The 22,587-nt window shown below is 36.1% G+C and overlaps 3 protein-coding genes across 5 annotated transcripts; 2 read left to right on the top strand and 1 right to left on the bottom strand.

The window, feature by feature from the left end:
- Positions 1–660: 660 nt before the first annotated feature.
- On the top strand, positions 661–6,536 carry LOC131673553 (transmembrane protein 201 homolog). Of its 2 annotated transcripts, none has more exons than XM_058951625.1 (8): positions 661–991; positions 2,459–2,580; positions 2,660–2,895; positions 2,994–3,111; positions 3,190–3,543; positions 3,628–3,915; positions 3,997–4,283; positions 4,348–6,536. In XM_058951625.1, exons 3-8 carry the CDS (start codon positions 2,798–2,800, stop codon positions 5,066–5,068), a joined length of 1,866 nt encoding a protein of 621 aa, XP_058807608.1. In that variant the 5' UTR covers positions 661–991; positions 2,459–2,580; positions 2,660–2,797; the 3' UTR covers positions 5,069–6,536. The 2 variants fall into 2 exon arrangements, with proteins under 2 accessions (XP_058807608.1, XP_058807607.1); XM_058951624.1 differs by lacking the exon at positions 661–991 and adding an exon at positions 1,608–1,834.
- A 273-nt stretch (positions 6,537–6,809) lies between these two features.
- Positions 6,810–8,143, top strand: LOC131673569 (uncharacterized). Its single transcript, XM_058951659.1, has 4 exons — positions 6,810–7,106; positions 7,173–7,309; positions 7,369–7,494; positions 7,592–8,143. Exons 1-4 carry the CDS (start codon positions 6,810–6,812, stop codon positions 7,689–7,691), a joined length of 660 nt encoding a protein of 219 aa, XP_058807642.1. The 3' UTR covers positions 7,692–8,143.
- A 231-nt stretch (positions 8,144–8,374) lies between these two features.
- On the bottom strand, positions 8,375–19,169 carry LOC131673556 (kinesin heavy chain). Of its 2 annotated transcripts, none has more exons than XM_058951628.1 (13): positions 18,796–19,169; positions 16,970–17,136; positions 16,752–16,893; positions 16,203–16,376; positions 15,614–16,129; positions 15,303–15,539; positions 14,871–15,223; positions 14,326–14,670; positions 13,955–14,239; positions 13,691–13,876; positions 13,395–13,598; positions 13,013–13,316; positions 8,375–12,801 (listed from the first exon to the last, which is right to left on the bottom strand). In XM_058951628.1, the coding sequence occupies exons 2-13, from the start codon at positions 17,126–17,128 to the stop codon at positions 12,776–12,778; spliced, it is 2,931 nt and encodes a 976-aa protein (XP_058807611.1). In that variant the 5' UTR covers positions 17,129–17,136; positions 18,796–19,169; the 3' UTR covers positions 8,375–12,775. The 2 variants fall into 2 exon arrangements, with proteins under 2 accessions (XP_058807611.1, XP_058807612.1); XM_058951629.1 differs by having other exon boundaries at positions 8,376–12,801; positions 12,974–13,316; positions 18,796–19,167.
- Positions 19,170–22,587: the final 3,418 nt, after the last annotated feature.

The raw sequence follows: 22,587 nt of genomic DNA, 5'->3' as shown, positions 1-22,587 counted from the left end.
ATTATTAAAAGTATCCATTACTAACCACGTCAATATACATTATATTCCTCTAATCAATCATAAACTTAATAATGTAATAAAGTTAAGAAAAGATATAATGGAATAAACGGAGTGAAACTGGAATAGTGTATAAACTAATTTGCAACAACTTCACAGCTACCTATATTGGTGAAACAAAAAGTAATTTAGAAAAACGTATTGAAGAGAATATAAAAGGACTTCTTTGAAAAAATCACTACCCATACCGTTGTACTTAAAAAATTATTCGTCTCAATATTTGACTGGGAAAATACAATGATTTTGAATAGAGAATCTAATAATTACAAGATTATTATTTGAAATGATTGTTATCAATACGTCAAAATGCACAATTAAATAAGCAAGGGGATATTCAATTGCTAAGTAAACAATACGAGAATCTCAATTATGTTTCACGTCAGGGATAATATTAGTTTATAACTTTTAGCAATAATTGAGCTTATTGACAACTCTATATGTTTACAACTACTGACTTATAATTTCTTGACAGAGACAATTGTGTTTTATCAGCGTTTTCATTATATACGTTGCTTACTTGATCTTCTACTTTAAGATATGTAGGTTTAATCTCTTAGGATGTAAAGGGAATTAAAGGTATTTGATCCGCCATATTACGTTGACTTTCAGTTTAACTGCACCACTCAACTTTGACAGTAGTTTTTGTTTATTGTGTATAATAAAGTGATGGATCCTATTTTGAAGTATATTATTTGTGATCTGATTGGCTGAGATATAATCACACGATATACTAGTATGACGGCAAACAAGCGTATCGATGTGGTTTCGAGTTGAGATTTTAGTAATAAAAATTCATTTGATCCTAATTGATATGGATAATTTTCCAGATAATATAAATAATGAAGATAATAAAAAAATTTAGGCTGCAATGTTATTGCTTTTACACTCATTTTATGAAACTAACAACGAGTAAATTGTTTGATAAAAGCAAGAGGTTATTATTCTCATTATTTTCTATTACAAATTGATAATATGATATTTGAAGGTGTAAGATTAAATAATTGTAGTAATGTCGCAAGAGTAGGATAAATTTGACCCTTATAGTTGAAAAGAACTTTGGGAGCGGGGTACGAGGTGCGATGTGAGTAGAAAAGAAAAGTAAAGGACAACGAATTTTTGGTTTATTTTGTTGAAGGAATTGTTAATATGTCTGTTACGGGACTGCGTTTATTCGAACTACATTACAAGTGATAACGCGCTCTGAGAACGTGTGCCGCGCGTCGAGACTCCAGAGGAACTGAAAGCGGTAGTACTTGTCGTTGTTTTATGTGTAAATTTTTGGAGGCGTGGAAAGGGAAAAACAAATATAAAAAATGTAAGGAAAAATGGGTTTTCCCCGAGACGTGCAAGAAATAAAAGGAAGTTCAGGGACAGGATGGAAAACAGGAGAAATTGTAACTACTCAGATTTATTGGCGGTTGTAACAGTGTAGGCGTAATTAGTGTAATGGTGGGGAAATCCCAAAAAGGAAAAAAAAAGGTTACTCAGGTATTTGGAAACGGATCGGATTGTTTCGGGTATTCGTGTGTATGTGTGTGTGTGTGCGAGTGTATACTGCGTGGCCACCACAGAACTATAGAGATTGTTTATAGCAGTTTTCGATATGAGACAAAAAAATTGCAAAAAGAAAATAATTATTCGATAATGATTGGAGGATCTGATTGAAAAACCGAAAGCACAGAAAAATTGCGCGGATTTTTTGATAACGAATGGAAAAATCCTTTTTAACATCCAACTATTACAACGCTCTCGCAGTTCGGAAAACACCAAATTTGAGGTATTTTACATTAGGAATTGTTTTTTTTAATGAAAATCTAATTGCTAAAATATAATTGATTTTTTAATGAATTTTCCTACCGTTGCTAATCACTTACAGTTTTTCTATAACATTTCCTTAGCGATTCCTTACAATTTCTCCCCAACTTCCTTTATTTAAAAAAGTGTGCTCTTTGTAATTGTGACATTATTTAATAGTTTTCTCATTTAAAGGTAGTTTCGTTATATTTTACTATTCATATTGTTTTAACTGTATTTACACATATTGATATCTTATAGTTTAAAACTTTTTTACTTTGGAAAACTAAAGATCCGAAGAGGTTAATTAAACGTTCAACTAAACGTAATCAAATTAAGAAAATGTATACGTGAAATTGATAGTTATTTAATCAGGGACCAGCCTTCACATTTGAATGAAAACACCAGTTTATTTAATTTAAAGAGAGTGAAACCAATACTGAAGAGAGTAATAATTTATCATTATTCCCTGATGCGATGTGTGTACAAATAATACACTTTAATAAACCAATTCATATATAACATTGCAATCTTGTTTGTTATTTCACTTTAACACGCTATTAAAAAATATCCAATTACATTTTAAATCAAGTTGCTTTTTTTTCAGTTCGCGCCAATCAGTGACATGGAAAATTCAAAATGTGAAAGTCCCTATAGCACCAAACTAGCTTTCTAGGCAACGCTGCCGGCTGCTCATACACGTGAAAGTTAAGAGTTCGCGCCTATAATGTAATCAATGAATTATTTGATAAACACGCAATTATAAACGCCCGATATACATACAATTATTTTATTGTTTTCAAAATAGAGTGCCTGACGTATTTCAAGGAATTGAGTGCATTACATTCAATGTGGAAAGATATGAAACATTCGACTTTGAGGTTGTAAGCTGGTACTTGGCGGAACTGAATATAGTTTAGCACCAGCACTTATTATTTTAACGAAAATGGATTTCGATATAAATCTGTTTTTCAATTTTATACCATTCATTTCTATTACAACCATTACGTTAATCACCTGTACGACTGCATTTTATAAAATAAGGCAAGTATTTTTCTTGTACAAAAATAAATGATATATTTCTTTTTTCGCTTTTTTTACATTACTAAAATTTTTTTGTGATATCTACTATGTGTGAGCAGAAATCGTTTGCCAGTGAAAGTGAATTGTTGGTTTTGCAATTGCAATGTAAAAGTTCAAAGGCAGTCCCTTGATTGGTGGTTTTGTCCACATTGTGAACAATACAACGGCTTTCGTAAGGTAAAATTAGTATATATTTATTTCTAGTTTTGTAACGTATTTGTAATTTGTATATTTCAGTAAAAATTCAATTTTCAGGATGGAGATTATAAATATGAAATACCTGAACAACATAGAATAAAACATAGAAGTAGCATTACAGATAAGTCATATTGTCAAAGGAAAACTTTTCAACCAAGTCAAAACAGTCTTTGTGAAAAATGCAATACGAAAGAAGAAATCAAATTGAACAAATTACGAGAACTTGAAGACTCAGTAGATGAATTTGATGATAAGAAACTGTTACGATTTGAATCAAAATTTGAAAAGAAATTTCCATTATGTTCAAAATGTCAATCAATAGTAAAAAATGTATTGCATCAACAAAGGGTATGGATAACTCAATATAAGATGCTCCTATTCAAACAAAAGCCAATCAAAAGATTGATTATGGTAAACTACTTAGATTCATTTGCATTTTTTTATTTAACTGAATACATATGGAGATAGATTTAATATTGACTTACATATTTTTAGAATCGAGAATGGATTGAAAGAGTTGTACGAGTACTTTTATCAATTCTAGCTTCAGTAGCTATTTACTTTACTGAAGCTTGGTATCTTCCACTGAGTGGAATATTATTTCAATTAGTTGCTTGCATTGCAAGTCCAGCTGGAAATCGAAAATTTGATATTTTTCCAATAATTGGATGGACTTGTCTCGTTTTGATCAGAGCTTTCTCAACCACTGCCATTTTGAAAGTGTTCAAGATATATTTTAATAATGATTGGGTATCTGATCATGATAATACATATAATTACTTTGTAAGTATTTTCTTTTAATAATCACATTCTGTTTACTGCAAAGTTATAAAGAATCATCGATCACATTTTCATATCTTTTAGATTATTACTCTTAGTACAGCAGTAGGATTATCCAACTTGAAATTTAAGTCATCAAAATCAATCACAAATGGATCTCTAGCTTTTAAAAAATTAGAATCTTCATCTTTAAAAAATACTTTATCACGATCACCGTCATCAAAGATTTTGTCTGAAACTGATGAAGAACCAAACAATGACCAAGATACACCTAGAAATTTCCATTCACCTGTAAATATAACTGATTCTTTAATGGCTCTTGCAGCTGTGGAAACTCCTATTCCACTGAGACCTGCAAGTTTTGCTCACTGGTATGAATCTCTTGCAAAAAAACATTCAAGTGAATAATTATTAAATTTTATTATTGAATTCAAGGGTAAATATGGACAAGAAAATGACCTCATCAAGTTTATCAACGACGAAACCATCGATTGTCATACCGGAAACAGACAGTCAATTATCTAGAACGTCGAAAATTTCAAACTATTATTTGAACGAAAGTCTTAATAGTCTAAATTCTCTTTCTCTCGGAAGCCAATCGAAGACTTTATCAAATCCATCAAAAGTTTTCGAGACAAGAGTATACAGTACCGCTAGTCCTGATATCTTCAACAAGCAACATCGTTATTATCCGAAACGTTCCATTCTAGCACCTCCAAAGCTACATTCGTTAATGCAAAGTTCATGGGTCGAAGATGGCTATTGGCACTCAAGTATCGATATGCCAACTCTTTCTCGATCGTCAAGTCAGAGCTCGGGTTTCGGTTCTTCAGGTTCTAATTATGGACATTCACGCGAACCTTCGATTCATGAATTCGATCAGTGTTCTGTCGCATCAGAGCGATGTTATTTTACGCGACCTGAAAGTCCATTGCCAACACATAACTCGGCTGCCGCGAGACTTAGAAGTAATACTTGTTCGGCAAATTGCTCGCAGATAAGTGACATTGATTCCACTACCAGATCTTGCAATGGTACGAATAACTCGAAATGCAGTGCCCATACTGCTGTCGTTACCAGTCCTATGTTTTCAATTTTGCTGTGCGGATCACTCGTTTTGAATATTGTGGTATTATGTACCATCTTATTGCGATGATTATTTCACATCTTTGTTTTTAAATATCAGTACTTAATAATCAGTTTACTATTTAAAATATTTAATGTTGTTTTCATAAAATAATAAGATTCAATTTTCTCATCAACACAGAGCTATTTGTTCAAGTGTGCATTTTTGTATGTAATCCATTTTAAAAATAATTATTTTGCTATTTTAATTTAATTCTAAGTCTACTATCATAAAATATTTGTGATTTATTAAAATATTACATGCCTGTGATATATTTCAAAAAAACTAGTATGATACGTATCACTGTCAATATACATCATAAAACTTTCTATTTTTATTTTATTTGGTTTAAGGTAACGTGAATTTATTAATAGATATTAATATATAATAAATTAAAGTGGTAATTTTGTATGATTGCTTTGCAATGCAGAGAATTCCTTTACTTTGTGATATCGAAAAAAGCTTTTGCTTATTATAACAATTTCATAGTTGATATATGAAAACAACATAAAATATTTTCACCTATTAATAAACTTAATTATACATGAAAATGTTATTTTACTTGGTTTGAGATATTTTCTATGCAAATGGATTTTGTGTAATGCTACAATTGTAATAGATAAGAAAGGTAATTGAATTAATTAATTAAATATTTACGGACGTAAAGTTGCAGTCTTTCTACGAAATTGTATTTTTTATTATAATACTGGTATTGTTAAATAATAAAAATAAGTTTTTTTAAGTTCCGAATCCATACAATAATGATGCTAAAATATTTTCTGCATCTTTCTAATTGAAAAAAAATGATCTACCTAGAAAAGACGCGTAATTTTGTTGACTAATTATTAAAAAAACTAGCTAAACACTCATTATACGAGCTTCTTCGCTTTAATTACTTTTTGATAAATACTTGTGACAGTTTGCACATAAAATGGAAAGTAGAAAATATTCAAAGCATGAAAATGACATTTCAATAGACTGCTATAACGAAATAAATTTGACTGCAAAATATTTCAATAGTTGCATTGAACTACATATATTGTTATGTATATGAGATTAAATAGAACGAATGCTTTGTGTATAAATTTACAAAACTACCTATATAAGCGACGACTGTTAAATAATGCACCATTGCGGAAACATAATTTCAATTTAGGATGTTTTCGTCTACGATCAATTTAAATTATTTTGTTTTGTGGCTTAATTTAGTTATTTTCAAGGTAAATGATTGTTTTGTTTGAATAAAAGCTATTTATTAACGACTGAAAAAGACTGGCTGAACGACAAAATACATGTACGTAACTGCCAATATGTTCTGATGACTAATTATGATTGAAACTGCTATCACGTGTACTACAATATCTGTAACGACAGTTTATGTACATGTAAATGTAAAATAATTACTTTACTCCGAAAGCCATACATAATAACGTAAATTAGACTTACAGCCTCGAGAACTATTGATCTTTTCAAAGAACTGTAAAAATAAATCGGTTGAACTTTTATGCTCATGTTTTATTTTTTTAAGCTTTATATTCGTTATTGATGCTGCTCAATAATTTGATCTTGTTTACTCAATACTCATTGACATGTAGGCGATATCAAAGAAAAAGCCAAGTACAAACTTCGGCTATTAGTATTTGGTTTTGTACACGCTACAACGTCACTCTAGTAGACGCGTTAGCTTTTGTTTGCATAGTAGTTTTCGGTCAAGCCAACCAACAAAATTTGCAACGTTCTTTACACGACAGAATAGAAAGCAACTGACGATATGGCTGCGATGAATTTTGATTTTGAAGCACTACCCTCTATTCGCTGCACGGGTTGTGCAACAGTACAAAAGTCGTGGAAAAAGCAACGAGTTCAGTTAAATGACACAGTGAAAGATTCTTTAAAGGGTCGCTACGATGCTGGTGTTCTCGTTGGTAATTGGTTCGATCGGCGCGCAGATTATAAACCACCGATTGATAATTGGATTACTAGTTATGATAGCAGCTACATCTGCAAGACCAATTGGAATTTGAACAAGGACAGGCAAGCATCGATCGATAATAAGATTAAAGTGGAGGTGAGGCTCGCATGGTTATATCTCAATAGTTAACAACAGCACTGATATTCGTACATTGGTCTTTAGAGGGGTTTGGGTTCCGAGTTTTTGATAAAATATCGTGGTGATCACTTTCAAAATAACTATACCACGACTAACGATATATTTTTCCGACTCTATGCCACCGATACATGTGGGCCGAGAGCAAGAAAATTCTCTTCAAGGTGAGACCCCTCGCTCGACATTTGTGCCTGTAACTGTATTCGCACATGCATCCGTACAGGAAAAATATTTGGCTACCCGAAGCAAACTTGACCGACGATTTTGGAAATCAAACAAATTTATTCCCACCTGAGGTGACTCAAACCGATGCATGCGGCTGTCCGAAACAAACTGCTTCTCAAAAAAGGTACATTAGATGATCTGTGATTACATCGTCCTTTTGAAAAATCGAAAAATCTTATATAAATTAGTTGAAGAAAATGTATAAACGTACGTTTTTATAGGTTTCCAAAACCCAAAGGAGATATGAATACACCTCAGCTTTGCCATTTGGACATCGATCCCGATCAGCCATTCAGACGTCATCTGGTGAAAACTAAATAAACTGCGATCAACTGGTCGATCAAGTAAGCCTATACAGTCAAACAATTATAACAGAAATAAATAGTTTCGAGAAATAACCGATGCTGGTACAGAAGAATTAATGAGCACTGTGCAGACATTTGTACAATTTGTGATTGATTAAATCGTGAGTTCGTGTGGCGATTATATCTTCAATTACATGTGACAAGTTCAATGGAGCCATCAATCAATTGCATCGCAAAAGTTGTCAACGCAGAATGATAATCAGTTAATTATTTTTTCGGTCATTTCGATCAAGTCTTGATTCTTACATTTTCAACACTGTATTAGCCAATTGCTGATATTTGCAACAAACGTTTTAGAAAAAAAACCCTGAATCAACTATTTTCGTTGACCTTTTACTTTAATGTATATATCTAAAATGTTCTGTAATTTTTCCTACATTGCCTTTGTACGCTAAAGAAAACAGCTTTAATTGCGGTTACAATGTGCTACAAATATATCCATGTGTTATCTATTCATGACTCGAGCGCTATACTTTTAAATATTTTTTGGATGAAACCTTACAAAAATACCTTATAATATAAGCAATAATAAGGAGTTTGCAGCCAAAGGAAACGCAAATTTATCAAAAAAAGGAAAATGCATAGTTATATACATGACTTTATTTCATCTACAATAAAATCGTACGTATTACTACCAGAATGTAATATTATATGTATGCCTTATATATAAATTACTAAAAGATAAAGAAAGAGGATAATCGAACATGATTCGTGGAGCGTCAGATACACATCAAAAACTTTAAATATTTAAATATTTAAATCTTAAATTTAATATTTAATATTTAAATTTTAAATCTCTTTCTCTCTCTCCAAATCTTCGATGACGATACTTTCTGTCTCCTCTCTGCTCATTAATTAAGTCAGCCAAACTTATCGTAACTATTACTGAAAGACCGCAATTCGTGCCAATAGTGCCATCGTGCTTAAATATACCAAGGACAATTTTGTATTGACTCAGTTGTAATTCTGTAAAGTCTACTGTCGACGATAGAAATTAGGAAAGAGATCGATTGATTTAAAGTAAAGGCTAGAAATTTGACCAAAGTACATATTTGAAAATAATTAAAGGAACGTGCAAATCACAAGAGAACACGTTTATATCAATGAAATGTAATTTAATGGTTTCATTAAGTAATACAGTTAATCATTACATTCCATATAGCTATAGCCTTTCCACAGCTTGTATTCACAATATCTAAATAGACTTATCCTGAAGAATTGATAAAATTCATAATCCGGCCTCGTTAATTACGTTTCACACAGAACAGTTTCATCCGAATCCAAATTGTTTTATAGCACTATAACAAGTTAAGTATAACAATTGTTTGCCAATCCTATACGACGCTGATATATTTAATGCCGTATAAGAACGAACAGCCTCGAAGAGACTGTTCTTTCAAATCGCGGTTCCTATCTATGACGTATAACAATGCATGCGTTCGCTAAAAAGGAAACAAAAGGAATGGTAACAAAACACACTGGAAAATGCACGTGCTTGCTGAAGCAATCATTAGATTACACAATTCAAAGCAGACGTGGTAGAATTTAAAAAATAACTACTGGTAAAATTGCAGGGAGAAATGGAGCATCGAAGCTCCTCGTGGAAATACTAGTCCAATGTTATTTATGGCTCGCTGCAATCTTGTGACTTTGTGTGTTGCCACATAGTTTACTTTCGTGCTCCTTGTGCTCGTCGACAAATGCGTAATTTCTATGAGCGGTGCGCATCCCTTTGTGATGCCTCACTTCAAAAGTAACCCAAAGATACATTCATCGCTAGGTGCTGACCAGCTGCCACAATGATTATATATATTATAATTTTTTCACTTGGTCGAACGCAAATCTAGAAAGATCTTGAAAATCGGCTTTCGTTGCTGCTTTCATAGGACGAATGAGAATCAAATTTTGACGTTAATCGAGGTCAGAACAGAGCGCATCACGGAAGCCGAGCGAGTCCTGGTGGTGCCGAAACGCGACCGCAGACACCAGCATACGACGCATCGATAAATACGTCAGCGCTCGTTAAGACGTTTGCCAACGATACAAAGTTTGGCGCTAAGCCTACACGTCTCGTCTCGTATCATCTGCGCTGAATTATCTTACTTCAACCGCCCGTGGATTGGAAATTATTATGTCGATTGTTCAGAGTGAAATCCGACCTTGAAGCTCGATCCCTTCTCCTTCGACATGATTTACTATCCTTTCATTAGCATAGCTGCTCAACTATTCACATTCAAAACGCTCTTGTCGTGAGGACGAATGGGCACGGCTAACCCTTCCGTCTTTAATTTGTTTTATTTGAATTCTATCGAAGATGATGCTTGGGACAGCAATTCAACCCTTCCCCGTTCGCGTCCAATAAGAAAAGCTCTTTTGTCAAGACAAAGCCAAGCTAAAATCTGAACACAGCGTTGATGCTTTATTTGTGTATATAAAAACGATGAGTTGAATGAAAAAGGAAAAGGCACAAATGACTGATGATATCGGTACGATAGAAAAGTCGGAAACTGCAACTGACGACGAGAGGCGAACGAAAGAAAAGTTTGTAATGGTAAAACAAGGTATGATTATGTTTATGCAAAATATTTATTAAGCACATTGCAGTGTTACAATACCAGATAAAAATAAATAGTTTGAAATCGAGCTTGTTTCCTCATGTTTTCATTTCACGGACGGGGCTACAGCGCGCGCCATACACCTATAGACCCTTCAATTTTTCATTTGTCATTTTTATTTCTCTCGCACGATGACATCGGTCTATAAGAATTCATAGCTTCAAGTACCTGCACTCGAGAAACAGAACAGTATTTGTTGTAACGCACAATAAATTATAAATTAAGGCTAGCCGGCGCAAAAACAAATGCAACACGGCGACAGTCGCAAACTCTTATTCGAAAATGCTGATAGCATGTCGTGAACATAGATTTCCTCAGTTATTTGTGTAAGCATTACCAATTGTTTTACAGAAGACAGAAAATCGTTAGAGTTCTTTTATTATTTTGTTAAGCAAATTACAACTTACTTCAGTTCTCCAGTGTTTTTATATAGTCTTTATCCTCCATGCAAGCATATATAATCGATTTTTACAATCGAATCATTGTATATATTACATGCCAACGACTAATCGCAAGTCTATCAATATGTTTCATTTTTTACATAATATAATATAATGCTTTATTGCATTAAGTATAAAATCGCAAACCTACTGAGAAAACCAATGCTCAGGATCAGCTCCGCGATTCTCGTTTTTTGCGACAAAAATACACACAAAGAAACGAAAAAAGCTACAAGATATGAGACGGGCGCGTGCTCGTAATAAAGCGAATCGACGTCGTTGGTCGACGTCGTTGGAGGCGCACAATCAAACGGATATATCTTACGGAGAGAAGAGAAAGCAAATTTATCGATCGTTCATTTAAGACACGACGTCAGAGGTGCGTCCATATCACGTAATACATATCACACGCGCACACACATTCAGCGGATAGGAACTCTGCGCTCTCGCAAATCAACGACGTCGTGTGCGCTAGTACCCACAAACGAATCCTTGGAGGAAAATTATCACGCACGATTATATGACATACATTGCAATCATTATACGAACTTGTACTTTCCGATAAATCACTTGATTCAAGCTCAGTTTCTCGCCTCGATCGTGAAAAAGGAAATGTAAACGGCGATGGTGGAAAGGTTGACTAAACTTGACCAAATGTCAAGTGAACCCTCCGAACGACAGTACAAGATAAGGAATTTTCTTTTCAGAATCGATTCAACAAAAAGTACAACCACGTAGATGTTCTCTCTCGTGCACTTGTAATACAAAAAACTTAGATTTTTCTTCTCTCAGTGCTAAATTGCGCACATCAACAGACGCAATATCTTCGATCACTTGGCGGTTTCGTCTGAATTTAATCTTCGTTTATAAATTGAGGTAAAAAAACACTGCCTCTTGTGCTTCAGGAGGAAAGATCAACACTTGTTTTACGCTTTAATGTGAGTGCAGATTTCGCACGTAGGGCTTTGCGTTATAAGCAATCGAAGAAGTGTCGGTATCATTGCAGTGAAAAGCTTCTATGCAAATGCACTTTTTTTCTTATAGCTCTGCTACAATACTCTATTTAATATAATTAAATACCCCGTTGCATTTTCGGCATAATCAATTTTTCCCTCTCGATATAGAATCCGAGAGTCTCAAACGTACGAAGATCAATTACACAATCCGCTATTTCATTTTGGTGCACATTGAGTGATGTCTATATTATTTTACTTTATTACACAAGGTGTATCCACCTCCCCATTTATATTTTCCTCCTGCTTCACTTTTTTGTTGACACACATTTAATTAAATAATAGTTAAGAATAATAATTTATCAAAAATGAGCTATGTACAAATCGACAGGACATTCGAAATAGCGATACATTCATACTGACCGAGCGCGCGCCGCACACGTAGGCACATCAGCTCGTACTCCCCCCGGTATACATTGCTCGCATTCATTGTCTATGTAGTCTCGCTCAGCAGCTGCAGCAGTGTGGTGTTGCAAGCACGGGATTGGTTGTTTTATTATTTTTCTTATTTTCTGTTTTTTTTCACTTTTTTTTCTTTCTTTAGCTAACATTTTTTACGTGACCGACATAGTGCTCGTTGTGAATGTGTTACCTTAACATAATAATTGCAATTAAAAATAATCAATAATCATAATATATCAATAATGATAATTCATAATAGTACTAATAATCAATAATCAATAGTAGTACTAATAATAGCAATCATCAATAATGACAATTAATATTCATAGCATAATAGATTTGCGTAATGATTTCGCTGCGAACTTTAATCAGACAACTGGAGCATTACAGCAACGTATTGTGGTTTTTCCTTTCCTCCGTTTCATTTATGCGTATGAATTATAAATAAGGTTCGCGTCTGGAACAAATTTTTTATCGTCCATTGCAAAAGCACTATTGCGCTCGTTTTCTGTAAAAGAGTGAAGACAAGTTCGTTTTGGCATTGTCTATGATTCGGCGTTTGTGCCCAGATTATGAGCGCGGATTGTTGTCCACATCTACATCAGTGGGAGGAAATACATGAAAGCAAAGAAAAAGAAAAATATGATACAAATTTAGAAAACAAATCAGTAATTAAGAGTAATGACATTTGCAACGATGTGCATTACGGTCCAATATTAGTGTGTATAACTTATAAGCATTGGAAATTGTTGAGGATTAGAAACGTACAGTGAAGCTCTACTGATCGGAACTGTACGCCTTAGTCACCTCGATTACTGACAGTCCTGATGGAATTGATACCACCGACATAAGTATGGTGTTGACCAGCCCGGATGGGCTTGGCAATTTGGGCGCTAGGTCCACGACGTGCCAAGTTCTTCTGTCGCACGGCCTCCTTGATCCGGTCGACCTCGTATTGATAGCGCTTGCGATCGCGCATTGCACCTTCCTTGGCATCACGTAGTGCCGTCTCTAATGCCTTTACACGCTCCATCGTTGCGCGCAACCTCTTCTCTAGTTTAGGTAGCTCACAACGCAGATCTGCGTTATCTCGCACCAGTTGTTTATGAACCTGCATAGAATCATATAAAAGTTAAAAATGCTTTCAGTTGGTCAAAGATACCTTAAATCATGAAAATGAATAAATGACCTTAGTTAGTTGGTCGAGATTGTTTTCCAAGAAGGATATCTTTTGTCGCTGTGCAAGCGAACCTCCGTCGTCTTCATTGTCTTCGGTAATAATTGATTTCTTAATTCTAGCCTGGAGATCTTGAACGAATAGTTTGCGCAAGTTGTGCAGAGTTTGAAGCTCTTTTGAAACTGTGTCTTCAAGGCCTTTCAGGTCTTTTCTCGCCTGAAATAAGATATATTCGCATTAAAATATAAAACCACATTTTATCCAAATCGTTTGATAGAATAAAATGGATTAAAGTCATTGAATAATACCTGTTCACGTCGCTCATTCAATTGCATAAGTTCTTGCAATTTGACAGACTTGTCAGCCTCCTCTTGCTTCAATCGCTCATAATCCGCTTGCATTTGTTGATGAGCCAGAGTGAATTTCTGATTCATGTCCTTCAATTCACTAATCATCTCCTGTTTCTCAGAAATTTCATCTCGTAAGGTTGCCACCTAGAAACATTTAATAATAATTATAATTTCCACAATTTACTAACCAATAAAAAAAATAGAAAAATGTATAAAAATAACCTGTTTTTGATGAACAACTCTGAGCTGATCCATCTGTTCTTCAAGAGCAAGTCGCATCTTAGTTGCAGCCTCTTTCTCTTCGGCCTTCTCCTTATTGCTGACCGCCTGGACCTGCTCAGCGGCCTTCAATTTAGCACACTCCTCGCGCATCGCATCCACATCTTCCTCTAAGGCACGTTTGCGGGCCTCCGTCTCTTTCATCATCTCCTGCAGAGACTGCATGCGAGCCTCGTGCTGCGAGATCAATAGACGACAGTCGGCAAGCTCCTTCTCGTACTCAGATACCTAAGCATTTAGAATCAATTGTGATAATGGAGAAGAAACTCAAATAAGTTGCGACAACGTTTGAAAAAATAGCACAATAGTCGTACCTTCTTATTGCAATCTGATTGGTTGGATTCCAATCCCTGACATCTCTGTACGAGATTCTTCACTTCAGACTTCATCTTGCTGATGTAAAGTCTAGCCACAGTAAACTCTTCTTCGAGTTTTCCATTGCTGTCGGGAAGTACTTTCAGGCTCTCGTCGCCGCCAATGGCAACGCCAATCTCACCTAGATCTTTCAAGAGATTTGTCAACATCTCTGCGATACGTTTGCGCTGATGAGCAGACATATCACGCAACTGTTGCAGCTCTGCAGCCGTTGTATTCAGAGTAGCTTGTTTAGCTAACAACTCCTCAGTCAATTGCTCGTGCTCCTTGTTCTTGGCCTCGACCTACGTAATTTCAAAATAACATTAATACTTCGATTATTTCAACTATAAAAATATGATGAAAATGACGAAAAAAACAACGTCGTTAGTAGCTTTAGAGTTTTGTAAAATTTGACCGGGTGGATTTTTCATGTTTGCTTGTAAAACCGTCCTGTAACTATTACTAAATATACTGAGTAGAAAGTATGGAGAATCATCGTTACCTCTTGTGATTTTTGATCATAGTTGACAGCAAGCTCTTCAAGAGCTTGCAGCACCTCCTTCACTTCTTCTTTAGCGCTTTCATTCTCCTGCTGGATCCTGTTCATCTCCTGTTGCAGTTGTTCATAGTCGCGTCTCGCACTTGCAATAAGCTCTTCCTGCTCTTCCATCTGCTCCTTTAGTTTTTCAACAAACTGTGACTGTTGGTTGATCTCCTCGTCTTTGTCGTCGAGCTGTTGGTACAGACGTTCGCGTTCTTCCTCCAGCTTCTGACGTTCTTCGTTCGAGAGTGAACCAGCCATGAGACCACCACCTGGAGTTGCAGGCAATGGTCCGTCGTCCACTCGAATTGGAACTGTAATGTTCGAATAAAAATTTTTAAAATAAAAACGAATAAATAGGAAAAATATCGTAGTTGCAAAAATTGTATGTACTTTCGGCGACAGGTGCAACCGGCGTGGTAACATCCAAATTTTCGTGCAAATTGACCTGTTCCTCCGGTTTAACAGTCTCGCCTGATCGCCAACGTGACAATTCAGCTTCGAGCTTTTCGACTTTGCCTCGAAGCCTAGCAGCTTTGTCTTTTTCGCGTTCGTATCTTCGTTTCCATTCTTCAGCTGTCAGCTCTTCGTTCACCGTAACGACATTCTTGATTGTCTTAGCTCGTTTACCTGTAAAGGAAACAGTTATTTTAATATTTTATACAAAAATGTTGACAATTAACGATCGCGTAGTGAACGCTTACCGAAATCTAAGGTCGATTTAGTCTCAGACTCATTGAAACTAGCTGGCGAGCAGCAAATAATGATTGTTGTTCTCGCGTTACCACCCAACGACTCTTGCAAAATACGTGTGAGCTTGGAGTCTCTGTAGGGTATGTGTGTCTTGTTTCCGTCAGCCAAAGCCGAGATAACATTCCCAAGGGCCGATAACGATTTATTTATGTTCTTAGCTTCATCAAGCACCGTTCCTTCAGCTCCAGTCTTGGAAACTTTTTCTGAACCAGCCAAATCGACCAAGTACAGTTTGCCTGAGAGCTTCTTCTGATTTTCCAAATTTTCCTGCTTAACGTTGATTAGGAAGACTGAATGTGACCGCGAGCTGTGCTCATTCATGTTCGTCACGGCTATGTGACGATTCGATTTGCCTTCTTCGATCACTTCAAATACTTCCTCGGGACTGGATACGAAACGCTCCGTTGCACCTTTTACGAAAGGCACGCGATTTTTGTCTTCGTGTACGCTCAGATTAACCTTCGACACTGTAAATAGAAAAAAGAATAACCATCAGATCAGAAATGACTGTGATTCTCTTTTTGTTTAGTAAAAATTTACCATCGAGTAAATCTCGAATTTTGTCCATGTAAATTTCAAAATATGATACTTTGATGTGGAATTCCAAATTCTCCTCCATTCCATAGATATGGTTGAAAATATCATTGACAATTCGAGGGATGATACCTTGTTTATTTGGATCACCAATAACTCCTTCCATTGTATGGGTTTTACCTGCACAAATGTTAATTATTAATTAGATTGATCAATATTCGAATTTAATTACAGTTTAATCGGCAGAATACATGTTATAAATTAAACAATGCTAGAAAGTAGTTACTCTAGAATTAGTAAACTTAAAAATGAAACAATCACAAATTAATGTCAGTATCGTTAGGATGTTGGAAAAAATTTTTTGCAGTAAGAAATTTTAATAAACTGAAAGTATTTTATTGAGAAAAAATATGTTGAGTTTAATGTAAAGAATCCAATAAATGTCTAATAATAACAACAGTATAATTAACGAAGTTAATAAATACAGTTATTATTTATATACAGTTAATTGATTCATTCGTTCTGAAGATTTTGTTGTGAAAATTGCAAAATTACCTGACGAAGTTTGTCCATAGGCGAATATTGTTCCATTATAACCAGCGAGGACGTCAGTAACAATAGATTTCGCTGCTTCATTATAGACTTTATCTTGCGTCGCATTTGGTTTGAATACTTTGTCGAAAAGATATACTTTTCCCTGCAACAATCATATTAATTTTTCAGTGTCTACGGTAAAAAAATGAATGAAAAAGGTGTAAGACATTCAAACTTACACCAATAGAAATACAGTTTTCATCGCCGCCAGATGGAAATTTGACGACAAATTTGGATCCAGCCTTTTCCTCGGAGTCGTTTAACGGTCGAAACCGACAGACGACTTTGATACTGTCCTCAGCAGCGATTTCTCGCTCGCGTGGAACGTCCGCAGCCATGTTTTAATCTGAAATAATCAGCGCAAACATTAAGATCATTGCTTCAAAATTTCAAGCGACTGGTGAGAAAGCGCAATAAAAATTTTCAATATCAATCGAATATAATTTATTATCTCGAACAGATTATTTATGATGGATCGTTTGAACAGCGAAGATTGAATATGATACAAAAATTATTCAGTACTAACTCTTTTAAATAATTTGTATACGAAGTTACCGTTTTTCTGAATTTACTTTTGTGACAATTCATAAAAAGCTGAGATAAAAATTGTAAATTTTCAAGCGCACTTTCTAACAATTAGTGTCATTCATCAAAGGTCACACTTTCAAGATTAGACCGCTTGAGGGTGATAAAAAAAAGCATTCAGATCAGTCGACAATGTCTCGTTTGACACCCTAAAAATATCACCAACTCTGTGTCAAAAGTGATTTAGTGGTGGAGCAGGAAGCATTTCTGCTAAGTCAACAACAAAAACAAACTACCAACAAAAAATGGTTATCGACAACTCAGTCAAAAGTTAAGAAATAATGTTCTTTGAAATTCGATCGCATAAATTGAAGATGTGGCAGTTCTCTTTCATTACAATTCTTCAAAATAAAACAATTAAACTGAATCAGCTGCGATAACGAGTGATACAATTAATCACGAAAATAGTAGAGGCACATTGGCCTGTTTATCAAGTAAAACCAATTTTTCCAATTACTATGCTATACCACTTTGTATTAATTACATAATTAAAATATGGAAGTCCGAGAATTAGTATCCATTCCATAGCATAAGTATCCACGATACGAATATAATTTACTTATGATCCCACACAGTCCGTATCGTAAAAACCACGTAAACAGATGAAAATTCCATTTTTAGAACGTAACCTGTACGAAATAAATAATCGACGTTTTCGAAGCACAACACGCACATGTTCAACAAAAAACTTCACCCTCTACAAAATCTCTCTTATTGACAAGAATCAACACGATCCGCACAGAATTCTAGGAAATTCGTCAATGACACATGCCAAAACACTCATGCCATCCTGCCCAGCAGAGCACTTTAATTAACTATGTATATTGTTATGAGTCACACGTCTACTGTAGCTATACATACATACACTTACAATAAGAGAGAGAGAGAGAGAGAGCGAGAGAGGGTGAGTAAAGAGAGAAATGGGCAGATATAGCACACCGCCAGGCGTACTAAACTCGCGTGCTGTGTTCTCTCACCAAATGTGATAGTCGCGCAAATACTGCACAAACATATTTCACGGACAATCGTGCAAAAAGATGTGTTAACCCTCGTCGGAGGAGTTACCCTAAAAATATCCCCTTGAAAATTCATATCATACTGAGAACCAGAGTAAGCAGCTCGCGACTGCAGAATAGAAAACGAGCACACGCACACTATGGCAACTTGCGTAGCGGTGCGGCGGCGGTTACCCGTTGCTTCGAAATATACCAGCGTGACAACAGACATTGGCACTCGAGCGAAACACACCTCATCGACTGTATTCATCTACTCGTCACTAGGTTTACGAAAGAAATCTATGAAGAATGAAACTAAATTGACATCCCAGAAAAAGTCGTTATTCCTTTTGCAACGTAGCGACAGAAGCACGGGATATAACGATATATCTGGCAGCATTGTTCAGGAGTAGTAAGTAAATTACCTTCGATAAAAGTGGGCCTGCCAACCCAGTGTGCGTAGAAAGGATAGCTTAAGTAAAGTTGACAGTGAGAGAAAGGAAGAAGACAGCTAATTGAGCAGCAGCATGAAGGCCTCGGCTGTCGTTCTGTCCTGCCGCGCCAACCCGACGACGACGACGACAACGACGACTTAACGCGTACAGTTTCACTCACTCGTCAGCATGCACACATGCATATAAACACGCACTCACCAACTACTATGCAAGATGGCCGACTAGTACAGCCAGGCACACGTAGCAAATATACAGCACAAGCGCAGTCAGCAGCGGACGGCCAGACTGACGACCGAAACGATGCGCGAAGCTCATGCGCCGCCGCCACCACGCACCTTGTGGAGGGAGTTGCCGCCGCCGACGCCGCAGCCGCACAAGGAGGATAGAAACTCATGCCTTTCCAAGCTGAGATTTTTTTCCTTCCGACTTTCTCTTTCTCTCTCCTCGTCTCTTGGTTTGGTATATCTATTCACTCATTATTACCACCCACTTCCTCTCTTTCTGTTTTTGCTTCCTCGGTGCCCTATCATTTAGTACGCCCTTCAAAAAGCACTTGCCCTCCGGTTCATGAATTAGTTTCCGATTTTTTTAATATTGTTTACGCTCGATTCAATTTTCAACGCTGCTCGTAATTTACAGAGAGGGTTGCACGCTCTATTGCGTTCTTCGCGGCGTGAGCGAGAATTCCTAGCTCTAAAATTTTTCATTCATTGACTCTCGGGCGTAGTGCTCTGATTTTTTCAACTTTTTTCACGGCCCAGCTTGATTATAATCGTAGTGGGTATTTACACATTTTTTAAGTCGTCTTGTGCATTTTATAGAGACGAGGAGTTTAGTTATGCCCCATGTTATGTCCTGACCAAAAATAAACATTTTTTTATTATTTATTGCATAAGTTTTCATGAATAGTTACAAATAAAAGAATTATATATTAAGTTTAAGGTTTATTGCAAAATTCAAATCCTAAGGATCCTTTTAAGCGTTTATTATTCAATCATTGTCTGTTTTATTATTAGTTGTTTACTGTGACATAAGAGCGTAATAGTCAGAATACGTGCACTCTCTTATTATATGAAAAAATCTTTAATGACCGTCGCAATGCGATTTGTGAATTGACAAATTTGTAATTTGTAATTACTTTGCCTTGATAAAGATGATTAATTATATCATCAAAACATTGACAATATTTGAATAATAAATGCTTGGAAGGATCCTTAAGTTTGAATTTTTCAATAATCCTTAAATTTGATATATTATTAGCAGCAAGTATCTCAAAGTGGAAAAAACTCATTTAAAAATAAAAAATTACTCTTTTAAAATGAATCTTTCAATATTATCAAACATAAAAAAAACCTTCCGCGTGTCTGCAACTTTTCAGAATGAAAAATACCAAATGCTTGAAATTGTGTAATTAAGTGTACTTTATCTCAACATCACATGACAACAAACATCTTGTAAAATTACATAAATAATTGTCTATCACATATAAAAAAAATGAAAATAACTGAAAATTAAGCGTAACTTGCGCCACTCACAGCATAGGTATTACAATTCATTTAACAGCTCAATCAATTACTCAACTAGTTTCAATTTTCGTCATATATACACACATATCGATGTATATATTCATCAAGTCATCGCTGAAACAAATAAATTCTCAATATTGGCACACTGCGCATTGTGCAGTGTGCAATAAGTATAGGTCGGAGTTATCCGGAGTAAGGTTCGCCTCAGATTGCCGTTGGTTGTAGCGCTTGAGTCAGAGGTTGGTAACGATCAGAGATGGGCGAGAATTTTCTCCGACGCAATCTTAACAATAAGGTACACGGGCAGAAATTTGACTTTCTGACAGAGGAGCCCCATATAAATTATTAAGAAGTGACCCAAAATGTTTTCTATTGCTTGATATTGTTTGAGAGAGTTTTTCTTTCGCAACAATAAGCAATTGATGCGGTTACTTAGAAAATGGACGTTACAAATTTTATCGCTTTAGAATAATATATTTGACGAAGGCTTTCCTCATGGGCAACTCTAACTTAGTTGTATATCTGCACCGTAAGTAGAGCCTAACAATCGCCCGATTTCTCATTTTCCATCTTGTTATATAGCTACAATAAAATCAGGCCCGTCTCTGAATCGGTTTGCTAACAGGTGAACAAATGTATAGGCTGCAAACGACACAATATATATTGAAAGTATCGTAGCATTTCAAATTGTAAGCCGTTACTCGTCCGTAAAGGCCTGATTTACGATCCGCGTCTAATATTGTTGCAGAATCTTATATTTCTACAACTTAATAGAATCTGATGTACTGTTACTAAGGTTAATATGGATCTTTTAAACAAAACAGGTATCTTCTAGCAACATCTTCGCGTTCGCGTTCGCGCAACTTATATTGTTTCAAATGGAACAAATTGTCAGTTGGTGCAAGAAAATTATTGCACTGCCAAGTTTGTTCTCCCAAGTTGATTGCTACACAAGACGAAAGAAAAGCACGAAGAGATCGAGTTGGACGACGATCCCGCGGAAGAATAAGAACAGACGGATTGGCCGCGAGCTTGGCCTGGTGCAGTTACACAAAATGCACATCGGATGAAGTGCACCCATGAGGGCTTTGCGAGGCAAGAAAACGAGATTTGGTTAGTGCGCGTACAGCGATGCAGCGGTGCGCGACCGAGCAACGCCCTTATCACTCCGACATGCCCCGGCTCTTCCTTCTCGCCATGCTACTTCCGCGCGAGAGTGCTCGGCTGCACATCACTTGTACACCGTTGTACGTTCATTCAGCTTCAGCTCCGCCATGCTCGCAGTTCGATAATATAGCTCATCAGACCATATTTTCGCTCGATCGATGTCCAACGTTTGAGCGCCAATGAGTTTGGAAGGACTCTGTGCCAGTAGTCACGTGTAGCAATAGGGAAAAGTCGAAATTGGTTACTCGCATACCTGCGCGGACTTGGACTTGGAAATTCTCATAAGCTATCGCTCAACGTGAAATTCTCGCGATCCCATTACATGGCCAATGCTGCCCGGATCCCCTTCTTCAACCGGGTGAGCCCCTCCTCCAGCTGTACGGCACACTCTTCGCTTTCTTCATTCGACTCTCTCTCTCTCTCTCTCTCTCAGTCGTCGACATACAAGCCACAAGCGTACAAGCTTGGCTGGCAGGATTTCACTGCAGATACCGTCCATCTGAATGATAACAATATACGATAATCGTTGAACTCGAATCGAACGTGTCACCGTCTCGGGAACAATGCTTAAAGTGACTTTGGTACGCTATTTGCGGTGCTTAGCCATCATGGCATGGCTCATACTCTTGACAAAAGTCAACCTCGCATCGAGCACGTTTGCGCAACCACGAGCACCCAATTTCCAATATTTTGAGAGGTGAGAACCAAGATTTCGTTGGCTATTATTCCTCGCAATATTAGCAGTGAACAAAGCATTACATCCGTAATTTGCGCTTTCAGGCCGCAATACCGTTATCCATATTACGATGAAAATGGAAAAGGCCGCTTGCTCTATGGATATGGTGGACCACAACTCTACCAATATAAAACCTACAGCGCTCTAGAAGGCATACATTGACAAATTTTTAATCCTTAATCAATTGTTTCACCTATGTCATTATGTATATAATCAATAACAAGAATGCTGATAGATAAAGCACGTAGGAATCTGTAAAAATAAAGTCTTACATAAATCTTACTGACGTGTCGAATTTTTTATTTTTCCAAAGTTTGAATTCACGTGATCTAC

Source organism: Phymastichus coffea, unplaced genomic scaffold, assembly GCF_024137745.1.
Source record: "Phymastichus coffea isolate CEN01 unplaced genomic scaffold, Cenicafe_Pcof_1.1 PCOF00184, whole genome shotgun sequence".
In the NCBI taxonomy this organism is placed as follows: Eukaryota; Metazoa; Arthropoda; class Insecta; order Hymenoptera; family Eulophidae; genus Phymastichus; species Phymastichus coffea.
The sequence above is the reverse complement of the archived record's forward strand: the minus strand, read 5'-3'. Positions and strand labels throughout refer to the sequence as shown.

Excerpts from the sequence above, each read along its gene's own strand:
- LOC131673553 (XM_058951625.1), top strand. The coding sequence starts at position 2,798 with ATGGATTTCGATATAAATCTGTTTTTCAATTTTATACCATTCATTTCT. Across the intron at positions 2,896-2,993 it reads ACTGCATTTTATAAAATAAG|AAATCGTTTGCCAGTGAAAG; the intron begins GCAAGTATTTTT and ends ATGTGTGAGCAG. Across the intron at positions 3,112-3,189 it reads AATACAACGGCTTTCGTAAG|GATGGAGATTATAAATATGA; the intron begins GTAAAATTAGTA and ends TTCAATTTTCAG.
- LOC131673569 (XM_058951659.1), top strand. The coding sequence starts at position 6,810 with ATGGCTGCGATGAATTTTGATTTTGAAGCACTACCCTCTATTCGCTGC. Across the intron at positions 7,107-7,172 it reads ATAATAAGATTAAAGTGGAG|AGGGGTTTGGGTTCCGAGTT; the intron begins GTGAGGCTCGCA and ends ATTGGTCTTTAG. Across the intron at positions 7,495-7,591 it reads CAAACTGCTTCTCAAAAAAG|GTTTCCAAAACCCAAAGGAG; the intron begins GTACATTAGATG and ends ACGTTTTTATAG.
- LOC131673556 (XM_058951628.1), bottom strand. The coding sequence starts at position 17,128 with ATGGCTGCGGACGTTCCACGCGAGCGAGAAATCGCTGCTGAGGACAGT. Across the intron at positions 15,224-15,302 it reads GGTTGCACCTGTCGCCGAAA|TTCCAATTCGAGTGGACGAC; the intron begins GTACATACAATT and ends CGAACATTACAG. Across the intron at positions 12,802-13,012 it reads CAGGACTGTCAGTAATCGAG|ATGTGGACAACAATCCGCGC; the intron begins GTGACTAAGGCG and ends CCACTGATGTAG.